The sequence below is a fragment of the Protomyctophum bolini genome (genome assembly GCF_963924005.1).
Source record: "Protomyctophum bolini genome assembly, chromosome: 22".
Classification (NCBI taxonomy): domain Eukaryota; kingdom Metazoa; phylum Chordata; class Actinopteri; order Myctophiformes; family Myctophidae; genus Protomyctophum; species Protomyctophum bolini.
In genome coordinates this window covers 19,961,644-19,979,891 of record NC_137883.1, presented here as the reverse complement: position 1 = coordinate 19,979,891, position 18,248 = coordinate 19,961,644, and the positions used below count along the sequence as shown (strand labels likewise).

The window sequence follows — 18,248 nt, the reverse complement described above, 5'->3', positions numbered from 1 at the left end:
CAGACTGACTGACCCCAAGGCAAAAACACACATAGTACAGGCCCGAAAACATAATCTCTGGCCCCGCCTTCTGGACATAAACACCAGTGTTTATGTGCGTGTTTATGCCAAGCTTGAGCCCCTTGTATACCATGGCCCCATATTGAGCTGTCTGCACACACACACACACACACACACACACACACACACACACACACACACACACACACACACACACACACACACACACAGAAACCTAGGATGAGGGAAAAGGATTATTAAGCTTAGTGGCCGGACAAAAGCTGTCTTGACTCTGTCATTTCCCCCTCTTTCATCCATGGCTCAACTGAGACAAGGGCTAAGTCTCACGTCCTTATTCTTTTCAAAAAAAATTTACCTTCCCACTCCGAAGATGCAAAATTCAAGATTTGATTAGATTTTGGTTCCAGGGGTGACCAATATAAATCTAATACATAAATACAAATCTATACTTTGGATATAGTTACGACCCAACCTAGGGGTAACCATGGTGTAGCCTAACATAAAAATGGGATTTCCCTCTTTTCAGCCTTGTGGGTATTCAAATCCATTGACTTCAGGCTGAGCTGAAAACCAAAACAATAAACAAAAGGGAACTAAACATAAATTACCTAAATCAAATAAAAAAGTCAAATCACTCACACCACAAAATCCTATAATCAAAATACAGGAGAGAAAACCGGATCAAAATAAAGGCCCCTAGAAAAACCCAGGCTGTTGAAAACACTAAAACGCTCTAACATTCTACAAAGTGGCAGGTTGGCTGGCAGTTTGCCTGGAGAGGAAAGAGGAAAGCCCACTGGAGCTGCACGGGGAAAACCGGCCTTGAAGCCTGGAACCAATCATCTCCCTCCAACAACCTGCAAAACCATGCTGTCAGTGCTCATTCAATCAGCCAAGCACACCTGCAGCCCCTCACACAAACACATGTCTCACACACAGACCTACACTGAAGAGTGAAAATATTTAGAATGTAGAATAGTTTAGGCATTTAGTACACTCTTAATCCAGAGCGATACAGTAAAGCAAGGTAAACATGAGCTAATACATCAAATACATAGAAATAGTCATCTGGGATCATATAGGTAAACCAAAAACATATGATCAGTCTAAAAAGTATAATTTAATTTATATAAAACAAATCTGTACATTGAAACTATACACACTTTAGGATGCCAGGTCTAGCAATACATGTAAACACATTTCAGTTAGCCTTTGCATAAGCCTGCAAGGTCGTCAAAGCTGGGGCAAGTGCTACAGGATAACGAGGAGTCTGAAGAGGTGCATGATCGAGTCTTCAGATTGCAGATTGAAAACACACACAAGCATACAATAACCTTACATGGTCGAAGCAGTATTGAAAAGTTTTCGATTTACAAGCCAAAACATGTCGCACCGTGACATGTCGTGGGCTTGTAGATCTGCTATTTTATTTAAATTGGGAAATATTTTGAATCATTTTGAAACGCATGCACACACATACTGTACACACACACACACCAAAATTGCATCAAAAGTTGTCATGGAATCTCAAGCTGTCCATCCATATGTCCAGTCCCACGTTCTGCGGCAGCATGCAGGGACAGATGGAGGAGACCACGGACTCATAGCAGACGCTGGTGTGGGATTCCTTAGCAACTCACCAAAGAACTGAGCCCAGAATTAAGGCTGAAATATGTTGTCAAAACAACACCGCAATTTACTGATGAACATTATTCATTCAGGCTAGTAGACACCCTTGTGTGTCTGTGTGTGTGTGTGTGTGTGTGTGTGTGTGTGTGTGTGTGTGTGTGGGGGAGCAGATGGCAGCTGGTAAAGAAGATTAGTCACTATATGGTATATGACTGCCTCTACACTGTAGTGTAGGCCTGCTTCAAAGTTCTCAGATCTGCCTTAACCCCCCCCCCCCATACTCAAAAGAAAAACATGACCTCCTCAAAACTGATCACAGAGCACCAACTGTTTCCTCCATCAACCCTCTGACCTTGCCTCGACCACCCCAACACCCACACACACACACACACACGCACACACACACACACACACACCGCATGCACGCACGCACGCACGCACACACGCACACACACACACACACACACCTCCTGATTTTTTTTTTCACAACAAACAACAAAACCCAAAGAAAAAATGATGTGTCCGAGAGGACATGTGGAAATATTATGTATACTTTCAATCCGTTCATTGTATTTTCTGCACAGTATAACCACTTATATATATATATATATACCTACTTTGTTGTTCGATGAATAGCGGAAACAGCCGATCTGAATTACAAGAGAGCTTGTAGTTCTTTTCCCCTATTTAAGAAAATGTTGGAAATTTCCGCAATTTCGCAATTTTTTAAAAAAAATCAAAATTCAAAATTACGCAATTTCCGCAATTTTTCAAATAATTCAAAAACGATCGGCTATAACCCATCGTTTTTTCCGCAATTTTCCGCAATTTGAGATTGGGGATCCGAGGTGCGAGAGAGTGGCTGTGTGTCTGTGAGCACCAGTACAGAATATGTAAACAGATGTGAGCACCTGTACAGAATATGTAAACAGATGTGAGCACCAGTACAGAATATGTAAACAGATGTGAGCACCAGTACAGAATATGTAAACAGATGTGAGCACCAGTACAGAATATGTAAACAGATGTGAGCACCAGTACAGAATATGTAAACAGATGTGAGCACCAGTACAGAATATGTAAACAGATGTGAGCACCAGTACAGTATATAAACGGATGCACAAACACAACCCTGTCATCTCACACTGACGTGTAGTATTTTGTCAGTGCGTGAGAGGGTTGTAGAACGGACACACGCTTGTCTCAAACAGTATTCAATAGCAGGTTGAGTGCATTGTTGATTTTGACAGCAAACTTTAGTTTTAGTCAGTCTGCTGAATAAAATTCCATTTAGTTGTAGTCATATTTTAGTCATCTGAAAGGTTTTAATTTGCCCTTGTAATGACTTGGTTGCATGCTGAAAATAGCCGATCTACGAGCTCGCAACGCGTCGCAGCACAGTGCGTTTTGAGCTTGTAGATCTACTTTTCAATTTGAATCCTAAAAAGTAACCGTTTTGGACATGAGGTTTCCAGAGAGATGATACAATGTTTACTTTAAACATTAAAGGAAGGTAAAAATAAATAAAATAAAAAACATTCCAAAGAGACAGGACTTCTTATTTCACCAGTTGGTTGTTTTATTTACCTTTTAGCAATGACACCAATTGTACTCTACTGTCTTTTTTCCGCTTGCTATCATAGGAGATGCGTTTTGAATTGTAAACAGTGACAATGATAAAATGCATTTCATAAAACTCCTTACAAGCAGTGTATGACTGGGGAAGGGGGGGGGGGGGGGGGGGGCGGACCGCACCTCGCCCACCTATGTTTTCTTTTCTTTTATAACAATACATGTTATTTTATAGCTTTGAGTCTCTCATATTTACATAGATACAGCCAGATCCCACAGCCATCACATGTGGTGACTGGTGACCTATTGTTTATGTCGTCTTCTTTTTTTATTAATTCCTTTTTCGAGTAATTTTCTTAAAGAATTATATTTACATCCACAACAATGCCCCGGCTGCCTGCTGCCAGGGAATACAACAGTTAGAATGTTTCGCTTAAAAACTCATGGAACTACTTGCGCCTGATCTATACGTTGTTACGTTGTTGTGCGGGCCGTATCGCACACCGAAAATTTGTCGATGTACGAGCTTGTAGATCTGCTGTTTTCGGTGTGTGACGCGCCAGCACGCAACAGAGTATAAATCAGACTTCACGGTTATTTACTTTACGTTTGTAAGTCAACCTTATAGTTGTAAGTTTTGATTGCGACACGACTCCTAACAAATAAAGTTAATACAGGGCTCAAGCTCATTTATCTTCCTCATACAAATTGAAAACTACTCAAAACAAATGAACAAAAAAATAATATATATATATATACACATACAAAAAAAACTAAAAACTAAACAAAAACAAAATATTGCACTTAAAATCCAGGACAGCATTTTGACCTGTTCGGTGGTTTAAGAGGGAAGTGAGAGCTTTCAGCTGAGTGCTTTGGATGGGGATGAAGGTTGGGGAGAGTAGCATTTAGCAAGGTAATCTAAATAAATAGGCAAACCTTTGTACAATATTATGAAGCATTATCTTCTCAACTGTGTCTATGGAATGAGCAATCTCCGAAGTATTGCTCAGTATACCTATGGAGTGCAGGTTTGAACCTAAATATAGATTGAAAAAGAAAAGGAAAAGGGGTGAAAAAAAAAGAATGTGTAGAAAAACAAGGGAAACCTTGACAGTAAAAATCAAGCTTGGAAGCTTCATAGTCGAGTGCCATATAATGTCCTGAGAATGCTTCCTCGTTCAACTGTCCAGGTGAAGCTACAATGCTCTGGGTTTCCTTTTCTCCTATGTCCTCCTATGTCTCCTATGTCCTTTTCTCCTATGTCCTTGCTGTTTCAACGTGAGCATGGCACACAGCTGCATTTAATCACAGCTTTGATCCATCCGTCAGCATTGGTAGATTAATGTCCTCTGACCATTCCTCCGTGGCCTTTGTCTTCACCAGTCTCTCATTGTGTCCTGCCAGTCTTTGGAGTGAATGAGGTGGAACCCTTTGGAGAGGGGCAATGAGTGAACGCAGTGTTTGACAGAAGCGTATGGGTGCGTGTATGGATGCATGTGTGCACACTTTCTATTGCAAAATGATAGACAGTGAAAGGGCAACAAAGTGACTTGTCGCCCAGTCATTCAGACTTCAAATTCATAAAAAAAAAACGCAACCGCCCCACCAACACTTTAGACACTCGTGAAAAAAAGAGAGATATTATGAGGGACAAAGAGGCAAAAAGAAATGTGTCGTACCAACAGCACTGAAATGGTATCAAAGGACAAAGAGGTGAATCTTAAGGGAGAAGTAAAAAAGGAATAGAAGTGACAAAACAGTACCGGACTGTCTTCAACGCCCTCCTCCCATTTCTCCAGTACATCCGGACAAGAACTTAAATACATGGGGACAGACAGCGATCAAACATGACAGTGCTCAGATACGCTTGCTGATTCGGTCCTGGGATATATGAGCCTTACTGTTGGAACAAGCAATCAATCCATCCACCCATCCATCCATTCATCCATCCATCCATCCTTCCCACAAGATTATTGTGTAAACAACATTCCTATCGCAGTGCCATAGTCTCGCCATCTCCTCTCGCACCATAAGAACAGGAATCATAGTGGACAGGATGGCAGAACCTACATATAAAACAAAAATAAACCACAACTAAAAAAAAAAGGCAAATAAAGACGTGTGAGTCCTACTTGCAGCCTCGTGCTTTGTTTTTTAGTTTTTTCAAGTCTCTGCCCGATATTTTTATTTTCCTCGTTTGTCGTCGTCTTTCACCGAAATCTCTCCGATGTTTCTATCTGTTTGTCTTAGGACGACGAGGAGGTGGACGTGGAACTGGCTTTCTTTTGGTTGACTAAGTCCACGTAGAGTTCGGAGCGCAGGAAGCGCGGGTATGAGTCCTTCTCCATTAGTCCGTATATCCTCCTCTGTGCGAGGTCGAAGCAGGAGCGCGTCACATTCTGTAGGTTGTCCTTGGTGTGTTCTCTGGTGTACGAGTCCAGGTTCACCTGAGACGGAGGCAATCAGAGTGGAGGCCAGTGTTAATTTGGACAGCACATTTTGTTTTAGTCTAGATTTAGCCAACTAAATATAAGATTTTGGTCGACTACGGTTAATTTTGTCCTCGAAAAAGTATTTTGGCGGGCCTTGATGGTTGCATGCTGAACATAGCTGATCTACAAGCTCACAAAGCATCGCAGCGCAACACGTTGTGAGCTTGTAGAGCCACGATTTTTAGAGTGCCACACCCACACAATCAAACATAAAATGACTTGTATTTTAGTTTTACTGGATTTCTTTCCCTAACATATGATTTTAGTGTAGTTTATTGTTGATGAAATTGTCAATATATTGAAGTTAGTTTGTATTTACAGTAGTTGTCATCAGTGAAATGATTTTCGTCATAGTTTTAGTCGACAAAATTAACACTGGCAAATGTATCATTTCAAGAGGGTTATTTTGTTGTGTTCAGGCGCTGATATTTCCAATATTCATTCCAGTGCTTGAAACAAATGGGCCTATTTTTGTTCACGTCAAGGCAACCAACGGGAACCTATTCATCAGGCATGATGAGCTCACATCCTTTTCCAGATTACTCATTCCATCCCCCATCAGGAAACCCGCTCTGACAAGCCTACCGCATTCATGACTTCACATCTTCAGTCGACGGAACAATGCTAACGAGGCCTGGAAACCTGCTGCTATTTCCTATTTAGTGAAGGATGTAGCAGCTTTATTTAGTGCCTTGTTTCTCCCGGGATTATTAAAAATAATCTACATAAAACCTATAAAAAAATCTATTTTTTTCATATGAAAGAGAATATGGGTCATTTAGTGCTAATCACGGTATAGAGAAACTTGTTGAATTACAGTAAAACAAGGAGCTGCCATTGCTCTCACTCACCTCCTTACAGGACTGGATGGCAATATATTCGGAGAATATTTTCTTGGCTTTGGAGGCCATTTTCGATTGTGACTTGATCTTCTTGTAGTCCTCGCATGCTAGCCAGAATTCCAGATTCTCCTCGCTGAACTCTGTGCGCAGGAATGCCCTGAACGCTGCCAGGCCATCTGAGGGAGAGGAGGAGGAGGAGAAGACCAAGAAATATAGAAGAAGAAGAAGAGAAACAATCATTAGGAGATGACGTGACACCAGAGGCACGTTAACACAACTAAAAGCCGTCACTGATATTTGCACCACCTAAAATAGCCCGGTGTCATTTCAGTCATGCAGCGAATTGCAAGAATTGCAAGCCTGCACGCTCTCCACAATGAAGCATGGACATAACTCATCCTTCCAATATACTCTGCTGTTATTCAGCATGACTTCTTTGTATTCTTAAACCCCCACTGCGTGAATGAACAAAGACCTGACTGTTTCTCCCCGAGTGTGGGTACAGCAAAATCCGGAGTGGATTTTAGCGCACGCACACGCGTGTGCATGTGTACTGTGTAGCTAACTTTGCTTGTCTAATTCTGTCAAGGAGGTTTTTATTTTTATTGTTTGGGTATTGTTAATGGCTTGAGGAAAAAGACTTCCAGGGTGGGAGAATAGCAGGAAGCCGAAGTTCCACCCTGTCCTCTTGCATGCACCTTTCCGTTCCCATGAATCCCTTTAGTCGCGCTGACAATAAGAGCCAATCTCCTGGCCGTCACCTCGTATGAGAGAACAGGATGTGAGGGAAGCAAGGGAAGAGAGTGCACAGTGAAAGCTCAGGGATAGAGACTATACAGAGTCTATGAGTAAAACTATTTCACTTATCTTTTCTACTCTCTGACTCATGCCGAATTGACACTCTGCCATACAGCGTTGTCCTACGCCGGGAATAGCAGATCTACAAGCATTCAGCGTGATAATATTTTATAGTGTGCAAAGGCACAATTATTGCGGGATTGTTTGAATTCGTGCAGAGGCGTCACAACAATTAGTACAATGTGAATAATAGGACACTACAATACGACTCCAGTAGCACTTTATGGTCTTCTCTGTCCAGAGTTAACACTTCACCCCCCCCTCTCCTGCTCTAATGCATTGGTTCTATTCATTCACTCATTGGGATTAGGGATGCGGGGCAGCACTCTAGCCACACTGCAGAGGAACGAACACACACACACACACACACACACACACACACACACACACACACACACACACACACACACACACACACACACACACACACACACACACACACACACACACACACACACACACACACACACACACACACACACACACACACACACACACACACACACACACACAGGGTGACTTATGTCACAGGCATGCATGCTTAATTTACATCAACAAGAGCATATTTCCTGTGCACTTGACTCCACCCCACACTATATGCATGCAGTCTTCTCACTTTGCCACCAGCACTCCACTCCAAACCCATGTTTCTGTTGTGTCACATTATGCCATGGATGTGACATGTTTTGCGTATGCTTTTTTTTTTTTTGCATGGCACGTTTGTATAACATTAATGGCATACAGACGGGTTGCCATGCTAAAACAAAAAGCATGCACAAAAAAAATAGGGGAAAAATAAATGAAATAAAATAAATAAATAATATAGACTTACATTTGTGTACCAGGAGCTTGTCGAGTGACTCTCCCCACTTGAGTGCCTCCTCTGGGGTGGGCCTGCAGATGAAAGCGGAGCGGTTCTTTAATATACCAATCTCAGCAAGGTTCCTCATTTTGAGACCCATCCGAAGAGCCTTTCTCCCCCAACACACACTCAGCTAGTACGGACCAGTGGAGAGCCGTATAGGAACCAACAGGTATTCCACAATGTCCGCTGCCGTTCTTGTTTTTCTCTCTTCTGCCGTTCAGGAAACTCTGCCTAATAATCCCCTTGCACTCTCTGGCTCACTCACGGGTTCCTCTAGTGAGTCAGGGTGAAACTATTGCGAGTGTGTGTGAGTGTCATTAAGCCGTGTGGGTCTGCCTGCAGATGCTCGTGCCGGCTGGGGTTTTATAATCCCTCACACTGCAGCGTGTGTGAGGGGAGGGGTGGAGGATGAGGCAGCCAATGGCCACACGCACTGAGGCCCAAGAACCTCCTCTCATCTCCGCCCCCACCTCCACCCTCTCATTATTGTCTTTACAGTTACGTACAGTAGAGGAAATATTGTATGGTTCTCAACCACGTGGGGCCGGGACACACTGGTGGTGCCGTGAGGACATTGCACGGGGGGGGGGGGGGGGGGCAAATAATTGCCAAAACAATACGATTGTTTGAACGTTAATATTAAAAAACAATAATAATAAACAATAAAAAAATTATAAATAAATAAAAAAAATCTATAAAACCTTCATTGTAATGCAGCTGAATAGGAAATTGAATTAAATGCTGGTTTTGATCCAAGCCCGAACACAATCGATTGATTAATCGAACAAATAAGACATGATCTGAAAATGCCGTGGAACACTTTTTCCCTTTCTTTTTAAATTGGGCTCTGATCCAGAAAAGGTTGTTAGAACCACCGCTGTGTGTACTGTACTGTACTGTACAGTGGAGTATTATGTGCTTACTGTAAGTGACTTTCCACCACTGCTTCCCCCTATAGCTCTCATTGTTGTCTCACAGTGACGCGCAGCACTTTGCTCACATCTGTGGCCCCACAGTGTCGTACCATGAGGGGAGAAGCTTTGAAGTTAACAAGCACAATTCTGCCAGCAGAGATATTTTTAGCACACAGCCTCATGTAACAATTTGGTGCGGGAAGTGGGAATGTGTCTAATTCTGTCAAAAAATACTGCATATAGTGATGTGAGTGAACTTTTTTATTTGCAGTACCTCACTGTGTTAACTTACTGTATATAATATAGTTAGTGGTGCACTGGCCCATTTGAGCTAAATATCCTTTATTTAAACAATCTACCGATCATTGTTTTAGATCCCTATAAACACTTTCAATCTGGTGTCCCTATTTTTGGGCATGTCATTCTATTCTAGACAAATTTAAAAAATGTAAAGGAATCGTTTCAAATCAAAATGTTCATCATTTAAAATTGCGGATGTACCAAGCTGCTAATGTGTCGTGCATGAGGCGTTGTAGATCTGCTTTTTAATGCTACTCATTGTAAGATGAAATAATATACAGTAGGGATTAAGCCACAACGTGGCTTTGACAGAAACACACACCGTCTCTGTCGGGTGGAAACATTAAATAATGTTTAAAGTGTCTGTGGGTTTCATAAACATTGAACCAATGAAACACATTAACGAGAGCTCGTGACTATATAAGAACCCTAAATGGATCACAGGTTTTTTTTTCCCCATTTCCTGAAAAAGCGAACCGTTTTGGAGATATGAGGTTTCCGCCAGACAGTGCCGATACGTCTCAGAGCGAATGCCCAGTTGCAGTGCAGCAGTACGCGTGTCATTTAACCCATTCTGACCTGAGATCAGATTCATACGAGGTTTCCACTGGACACACACTGGTCTGATTAACCCATTCTGACCTGAGATCAGATTCTAAAAATGTCAGTCGTTCTTCGATTTTTCAAAAATAGCAGACCTACAAGCTCGTAGCGCGCCACTCGGTGGCGCGCTATGAGCTTGTAGATCTGCTATTTTTCAATAGCTAAAGCATAACATGATGCCAACACCAAAATGGGTTCACGTTCAGAATGGGTTAACTTCTAAGGGGCATTTCTACACAATAAATTGACAGTGGGGATTTTACGGCGTAGGTTTCATAGGATGTAAAATACTCCTCCGCCGTGGGAGATCAAAACCGCTAAAGCGCCGGTTCAAGTCATTGTTTCTCCGTCTACAATAAATGACTTTACAGGATATTAACTCTCAGCATCAAACATGACCTCATCACCTCGGCTTAGCGCTTTAACAATACATGGCACATGCAATCATTTTCCTCCTACTCCTCCTCCTCATGCTACACAGTATGCAGGAGGCAGAGTTTCCATCCTTCCTTCCTGCCTTTTAGCCCAGTCACTTCACACTTTACAAGACCTCACTGGCACTGCTGCCTGCTAACTGCCCACTCTGTCTGTCTCTGTGTGTGTGTGTGTGTGTGTGTGTGTGTGTGTGTGTGTGTGTGTGTGTGTGTGTGTGTGTGTGTGTATGTGTATGTGTGTGTGTGTGTGTGTGTGTGTGTGTGTGTGTGTGTGTGTGTGTGTGTGTGTGTGTGTGTGACTGTGTGTGTGTGTGTGTGTGTGTGTGTGTGTGTGTGTGTGTGTGTGTGTGTGTGTGTGTGTGTGTGTGTGTGTATGTGTATGTGTATGTGACTGACACACACAGTCTGGCAGTGGGCATGCACTTACTTGACTGACCTCATGGATTTGTCAAACTTGCTGCCCGGGTTACTTCCTGGCGATTCATTCCTCCTCCGCAGGAAAGCCAGACGATTCTTCATGTCTTTAGCCCTGAGAGAGAGAGAGATAAATAAAGACAATGAGTGATGAATGAGGGAAGGGAATTCATAACCGGCGGCTATTCTTAGGGAAACTGACTTTTGAGCCACAACTGTACTTGCTTTTTCCTGCATGTCCACACTTAATCTCTTTGCCAAAAATAGCTGATCTGCAAGCAATGCGACCCGTTGTTGTGAGCTTGTAGGTCTGCCCCCCCCACCCCCCCCCCCCCCCTCCCCACATAATAGGCATGCTGGGGTTCAAGTAAAACGGGGTGCGTAGGATGATTATAACTGGAGTGGAAGGTGAAAATGATGACGTGGAAGAAGACACAAATGAGCGACACGTATAGAAGGAAGAGAGCAGGAGAAGTGGGGTTGAGTCTCCAATCCAAAGTCCAACCAGTAAGAATCCAAAGCATGGCACCGCTAAAGTTCCTCAGCGTTCACAATCCCACACATCAGCAAATGCACCAAAGAGGGAAGAAAAGCAACAATTTCAGTGATTTTGTACATTTTCTTTTACGTCTTCACCGAGGTACGGACGTGTGAGGAGGTAGAGAATCTTCCAAAAATCTTGTCCTGATTATGTCCGTCCGATGAGAAGTTCCTACGCCTCTCTCTCTCTCGCTCTCTCTCGCTCTGTGCCACCGTCTCCTAATTAATCTGACGTCTCAATCACACTGTGTTTCTTACTTTCTTTCTAATGAATGTGCCCCCGGCAGACTGGCGAGCAGGGACTGGCGAGGAGGAGGAGTGATGATGAAGAGTCAATCCTCATCATCACTCGTCCGTTTCATCACATCCACACTTCCTCCACACTCCTTGAGGGCTCGCTGACGGGGAGCTGACCCATGGGGTGGCTGACAGCCACAGGGGCCTCGACAATGACCCCCACCTCACCTGTGACTCTGCCAAGACGCCACCTGCCCACCACACCCATACTTCCCCTGATCCCAGACGTTTTCAAAAGGGACCAGCCCTTTTATCTTCACTGTGCCCCTTAACAACTTTGAACCCGACTACTACCCTTGGCATGTCATTATTGGCAATGGTTTGCTCTTTTTTCCTGATTGTTTAATATTTTCTAGAATTGCAAAAATCGCGATCGTCACGGCGGGACATTGTGAGCATGTAGATCTGCTACATGCTAGATATGTTCGCTATTCGCCGTACGACGAATTACTGTACATACTGTTGTAGGACTTACAGTAGAGTAAGTGGTTAACAATTCACTACCAGGTGATCCACCAAAACCCTGGGAGGCTCCGACAGGCCTCTGTGCCTTCCCATAATCCCTTGGTGCATGTCCTGGCCCTTCCCATTCGGAGGCGCGTGCTCCCTCGGTGGGACGTGACCTCACTCAACATCAATTTCCTCACATCCTGCTTTCTGATTTCCACCGTGGATTGGCTGGTCCAATAAGAACGCAGCGCCGCAGCGTGCGCTGGCCTAATCACTGCCACAGCTATCCCACACTGTCACCGAAGCCCCCCCGAGGGGGGCCAAATTAAGAAAGGGGCCTTCCAATTATAGACGCCTGTTAAGTATACATGCATGCGTGCGTCTGCACGCACATGGGTCCAAATATGCAGGAAATGCAGCTAAGCACATACACATTCATACAGTAGGTAGGCTATTAATACTGAATACAGCACAGACACGACAGATCCTTTCCGCACCTGTGTCTGCTCACGGACGGTGGGTGTACAGCATTCACGTGGACCTCAAATCTCTCACTAGAAATGTGACCAACATCTGACATGACATGACGCCTACAATTCCAATAGAACTGTGTTCCATTTGGCGGTGACCGTAACACGTTGACATGCCTGCCTGGTGCCTGGGCCACGCCACACCAAACTGAACAACATGAACACTATAGTGTTACTATACTACTACTACTATACTACTCTATTCTGGGCATAAACTGACTGGTAACTACTGGTATAAACTGGTAAAACTTAAATTGTGTTAAGTTGTCGATTGGATATGTTCGACGAGGAGGAGATTTGCTGTGGCGGAAACAGGAGGGCAACAAGTATCATGTCAGACAGCAGTTTGTTAGTGTTACTGTTAGGTGACCTTATAACACTTAGAAATGTTCTAGTTACTTTCACAGATAAGTGTGGGTTGTTGTGGCGTTGAGTGTTTTGATGCAGCAGACAGGAACTGCCAAACTATCACGATACACACGCTCGCTACATCTGACACTTTGAAAACGTATAAAATAAAGAGACTGTGTTACAGTGTTACTAATGATTGTGAATATAGGTAATTGCATTTTCTGTTAGTGAATACAGCGTTGCATAACAGTCACTGTTACTGGTCAAGCATAGAGCCTGAGTTGCTGGTGCGTGTGTGTGTGTGTGTGTGTGTGTGTGTGTGTGTGTGTGTGTGTGTGTCACTTGGAGCACATACAGTACAGTACGTACGGTTGCAGTACTCCTGAATGCCACGTGTATTTTCATCAGAGACGAAATGATTAGACATAGTGGATGATGCAACAAACGCTGGTATTTACTATGACTACGTGAGCTTCCATTTGTAGAACACTGCAGGAGCTGACTTGACCTTTGAGTCAGTGTGTGTGCACGCGTGCGTCTGTGTCTGTGTGTGTGTGTGTGTGTGTGTGTGTGTGTGTGTGTGTGTGTGTGTGTGTGTGTGTGTGTGTGTGTGCGCGCGTGCGTGAAGGACAAGTGCTTTATTTGTGCTTTCTAGTCATTGAGCTAAGGTTCTGGTTCTCTAGGAAAATGTTAGTTTCTCCCTTATTAGCTACTCTCCTTTGCTTATTTCACTTCATCTTCTTCTTACAAAAAAAGGTAGTCAGACTCAGAAGTTCTCAGAACACAACACTTGTGAAGGACATAAACAGGGAGAGGAGGAGAGATGAAAGGATCTAGTTTCAGAGTGGATTCCAATTCCCACCACGTTACTCCAGAGGTCAGGAAATTGATTACAATACTGAAGAGGGAAGAAAGAAATCTGATTCACGCCGTAATTAATTCCACCCTCTTAATCACAGTGCGCTCTATTAGCACTTATGGCAGAGCGGAGTGCTATTGACTTTCTATAGCAGTAATTATTCACAAAGGCAGAAAATGTGACTCATTCACTCATTATATGATAAGTTATAGTATCCTACATGAAAGCGTCGTCAAAACGTGGCGTTGCTATGTGGTGTCAAAACAACAGAGTTTGCCAGCTGTATTAAACAGTATTATTCTTGCCAGTCTGAAAGACATCATTCCCTCCCTAAAAACAGCTCTCTTCTGAATGCATAAAATCCTATAATCTGAGAGGAGCTAGGAGGGGGGCTATGGAATATGGATTGCTCTATTTTTAGACTCTGCAGCTTTGGCTTTAAGTAGCCTACTAAAGGCACGGGTAAGCACCAAAGACAGTTTCTGCCTTTCCAACACGTGTGGGGGAAGGAGCAGCCTTTTATGAGGACTGGAAAGTATTTTATGCAGGCCTAAATTAAAACTATTTATTATTTAGGTCTGGTTTTAATACACTTCTGAGAGCCGAGTCCACGTGGGAGAGACGCCACACGTCAAGACTGAAGGATGCATGACTCTACGCTGCCACCATGTGGCAGAATTCTGGTACTGGAAATACACTCTTCATAAGTGGCTCTCAAACTTTGTCATGTCCAGGAGGACCCCCAAATTAATTAATGTATTTAACTGCAGCCCCATCACCATCCATCCTCAACCGATTATCCGTAGTCGGGTTGCGAGGGCAACAGCTCCACCAGGGAGCTCCTGACTAAATACGATATTTGTGTTGTTAAAATGTTTCTACAATCTACAATGGTTGTGAGCAAATATATCTCTGCCGAAAAGAATTGCCCATAACAAGCTTGCAGAGCAGCTAGTTTTAGTGAAAGTTTCTCCAGAATAGAAAGATGCTGGTTTAAGTAGTTAGGGTCACAGCACGACACGTTGTGAGCGGAGATTACACTCACAGATTTGGTGTAGAGGGGGGGGGGAGGGGCCCAAGGATAGATTTCTTTTCAAGACAATGGATAATGGGAAGAATAGATATCAAGTACAATTCATCCAGTATAACAGAAAAAGTTAATTACTAGTCTTTTACTTTACAAAGCAATTTATTTCTATTTGAGGTAAATGATCCAGCTCTCTTTTCCCCCGTTGCCACTTAAACAGCAGCTTCTGCAGGATCTCAACCTTAATGCTCAGCAATGATCACTCAGGATTTACAGTGTCAGTTTTGACCTTTCAGCTACCGCTTTCTGTTTGCTTTTCCGTCCCGTCATTGTGTCTGGAAATAGCTCCCTGGCAAAGGCTGTGACAGTGAGGTTTCACATTCCGGTTGATACAGACCCTAACTAATCTGCTAAAATTACAACACAGGGCCGGTATTGTATAATCTGCCCATATTACGGGCAGATTATTACATTAATATTATTACATTAGGGTGACGCTACCATGCATGGTCCTGTGTGTAGTGTTGAGATAAGACATAATAACCCTGTGTCAGTGTGCGTGTGCTTGGTCGTGCGCACAAGAATACTGTCGTGCGCACACGAATACTGTGTATTACAAATACACTGTGTATACACAGTACACACAGTATTTGCAAAAGCAAGATTTAAGGGCTGTCTGTCCACACCAGGCATGATAACTATAATGAGATGAGTTACATGCACACTGATGTCGTCATTATAGTTGTGGCGTAGACTGCTGCCATCCACACAGACTTAAAAAAGAAAAGTGATACATTTATAGTTATCACGCTTGGTGCGGACGTCGACCCAATGGCTTCTATATAATCTTAACTCGGGTGCATAAAAGAGTGAGAGGTATTTTAGTTGGTGGTGCAATTATACGCAGGTTTCCTTGGTTTTTATTCCCACTTTGCTCGGCTCACATTAGACACGCTAATAGCAAGCCGCCGGCTATTCCTAGTGCAGCGAAAGTAGGCCGTGCTCCCAGGGAAGGGCTCCGGGAACACGCCGGGGGGGTAGAGCTGTAGACAGACATACTGCAGAGCACTGCTGCCCAAACACTGGGACGGGGGCCCAGAGCACTGCTTCCCAAACACTGGGACGGGGACCCATTTGTGGGTGGCGGACATATTTGTATGGGACCCTTTAGTTTCGTTTTCAAAAAAAACATTCCCAAAAAAGCTTTTTTTCATGAAAACAAAATTCAATTATTGTTTTTGTAAGAAGAAATTCCATAAATTATTGAAACTAATGTTTAAGAAGTAGTGAAAATAGCTGATCTACAAGCTTGTAGATCCGCTATTTTCACTAGTTTGGGTCCCGGACAAATGTTTGGGAACCACTGCTGCACAGCACTGGTTCTCAACGTGGGGTCTGGGGACCCCATAGGGGTCCTTGACTGGGAGCCAGGGGGTCCCTGGGTATGGGGACCCCATAGGGGTCCTTGACTGGGAGCCAGGGGGTCCCTGGCCATAGGGGTCCTTGACTGGGAGCCAGGGGGTCCGTGGGGTCTGGGGACCCCATAGGGGTCCTTGACTGGGAGCCAGGGGGTCCCTGGCTAAATGATTGATGCTAGGATTAGGAAGCGAAAGTGTCCTGGTGAGTTTGTCAACTCAGAGAGATGGAAGCAAATGGTTCTCAAAGTGTGGTCCGGGGACCCTCAGGGGTCTTTGGAGGGGTTCCAGGGGGTCCCCAGCAAAACGTGTTACCATGGCTATTTAAAAGAAATGGCAGACATACAAGCTGAGCTTGTACGTGGCGGGTCTTTGAAATGCATAAGGAGGAGAATAAAAACGTCAGGATCACATGGTACCTCGCAAATGTGCATCAATCAAATGTACAGCAAACTCATATGCTATAATATAGCATATTACTGAGCATATTATGCTCTGTCTGTCTCCCACCACGGTCTGTGGGGGTTTCTCTCTCCCTAAAATCCTGTCCAGTGATGTAAGGGGTTGAGACATGGGTGCAAAGCACACAAGAACAGCTCAAATTGAGCAACGTCGTTCAGTTCAGACGTGTTTTCATTACCCCCCTCCCTGCCAGCTATGTGCAGTAGGCTATAGACTCAGTGCCTGTGCTGTGTATACAGGGCTATACACACATAACCCCATTGTATGTACTGTGTGTGCGTGTGCGCATGCGGTCGTGTGTGTGTGTGTGTGTCCAGGGTCACAGGGCCAGAACAGTATGTCTGAAAAACATCAGATACCGTCCTCCGAAAAATGATAAGATATTGTTTGTTTGGGAATCTCCTGCTCTGACAGAACGGCTATTCTCGGCTACTGCATTCCTGAGAACAAATGTGATGTGTCTGAAAGACAGACACATGCAAGACATAAATCACAGTGGAAATTAGATGGTGGTGCTGCTGGTTTTTTCTTTTTTACTCCAGCGTTTGGAAAACAGTATAAAAGCCTAAGTATAAATAAGCCTAAGTATAAAAGCTATAAAAGGTTAAAGTGGTGGAAAGCTTTTGATGCTACTGTATGTACCAACTTTGCGGACCACTGATTTACACGTACAAACCTAGAAAACACACCTCACAAAGTCACGCTTTGAATCGACAACCGCCGGCGATGGTAATTCTACTGTAAACAATGGCATGTATATAAATGACACCCAAAACACTCACACGGTCTCAGTGCAGCCTAAAAGAAGGATATCTATCTCTGACAAAAGCCACCTTCCCATGCAGCCACATGAGCAACAATCCTCTTCCTGAAATCCAGGCTGAATTAGAAAAAGAAAAAGGGGCAGCCTCGAGTTATTAGAAGTCGAGGCGGCGCTATATGCCTCAAAAATAGCTCTTAGCACTTTCTTCAGAAGCCACGAGGGATTGAGCCTCACAGTGACTGTCAGATGAGATCCACGCAAGAGGTCAAACAGCCTCATCACTGCTTTCCTCAGGAGATACATCATGGGTGCCACGGATCAGCGTCCCAAAGCGTCACACCGAAACCAGCGGATCTAACAAGCCTGCATCTCGACGCGTGGTGAGCTTGTAGATCGGTTCTTTAAAGGCGAGCAACACCGGCCACATACAGACAGAGACTAAATCAAGCAATCTACTCCTATCCTACTTTTGTAATCATGCCTAGTAATCACGAGAGGAGATGAGCTGACATGCACACACACACACACACGCGCGCGCGCACACACACACACACACACACACACACACACACACACACGCACATGCACACACACACACACACACACA

The 18,248-nt window shown here is 43.9% G+C and overlaps 1 protein-coding gene across 6 annotated transcripts in view; it reads right to left on the bottom strand.

Annotated features, from left to right (window-relative positions):
- Positions 1-2,948: 2,948 nt before the first annotated feature.
- The window catches only part of rgs3a (regulator of G protein signaling 3a), a 178,780-nt gene continuing 163,480 nt past the window's right edge, over positions 2,949-18,248 (bottom strand). For 4 of the 6 annotated variants that reach the window (XM_080756473.1, XM_080756470.1, XM_080756468.1 and 1 more), the window contains 4 exons: positions 10,961-11,062; positions 8,250-8,311; positions 6,569-6,735; positions 2,949-5,672 (listed from right to left, as the gene is read on the bottom strand). In XM_080756473.1, coding sequence (XP_080612599.1) covers positions 5,472-5,672; positions 6,569-6,735; positions 8,250-8,311; positions 10,961-11,062 — 532 coding nt within the window. In that variant the 3' untranslated portion in view covers positions 2,949-5,471. The remainder of the gene's footprint in view (positions 5,673-6,568; positions 6,736-8,249; positions 8,312-10,960; positions 11,063-18,248) is intronic. The other 2 variants (XM_080756469.1, XM_080756472.1) reach the window with 2 other exon arrangements.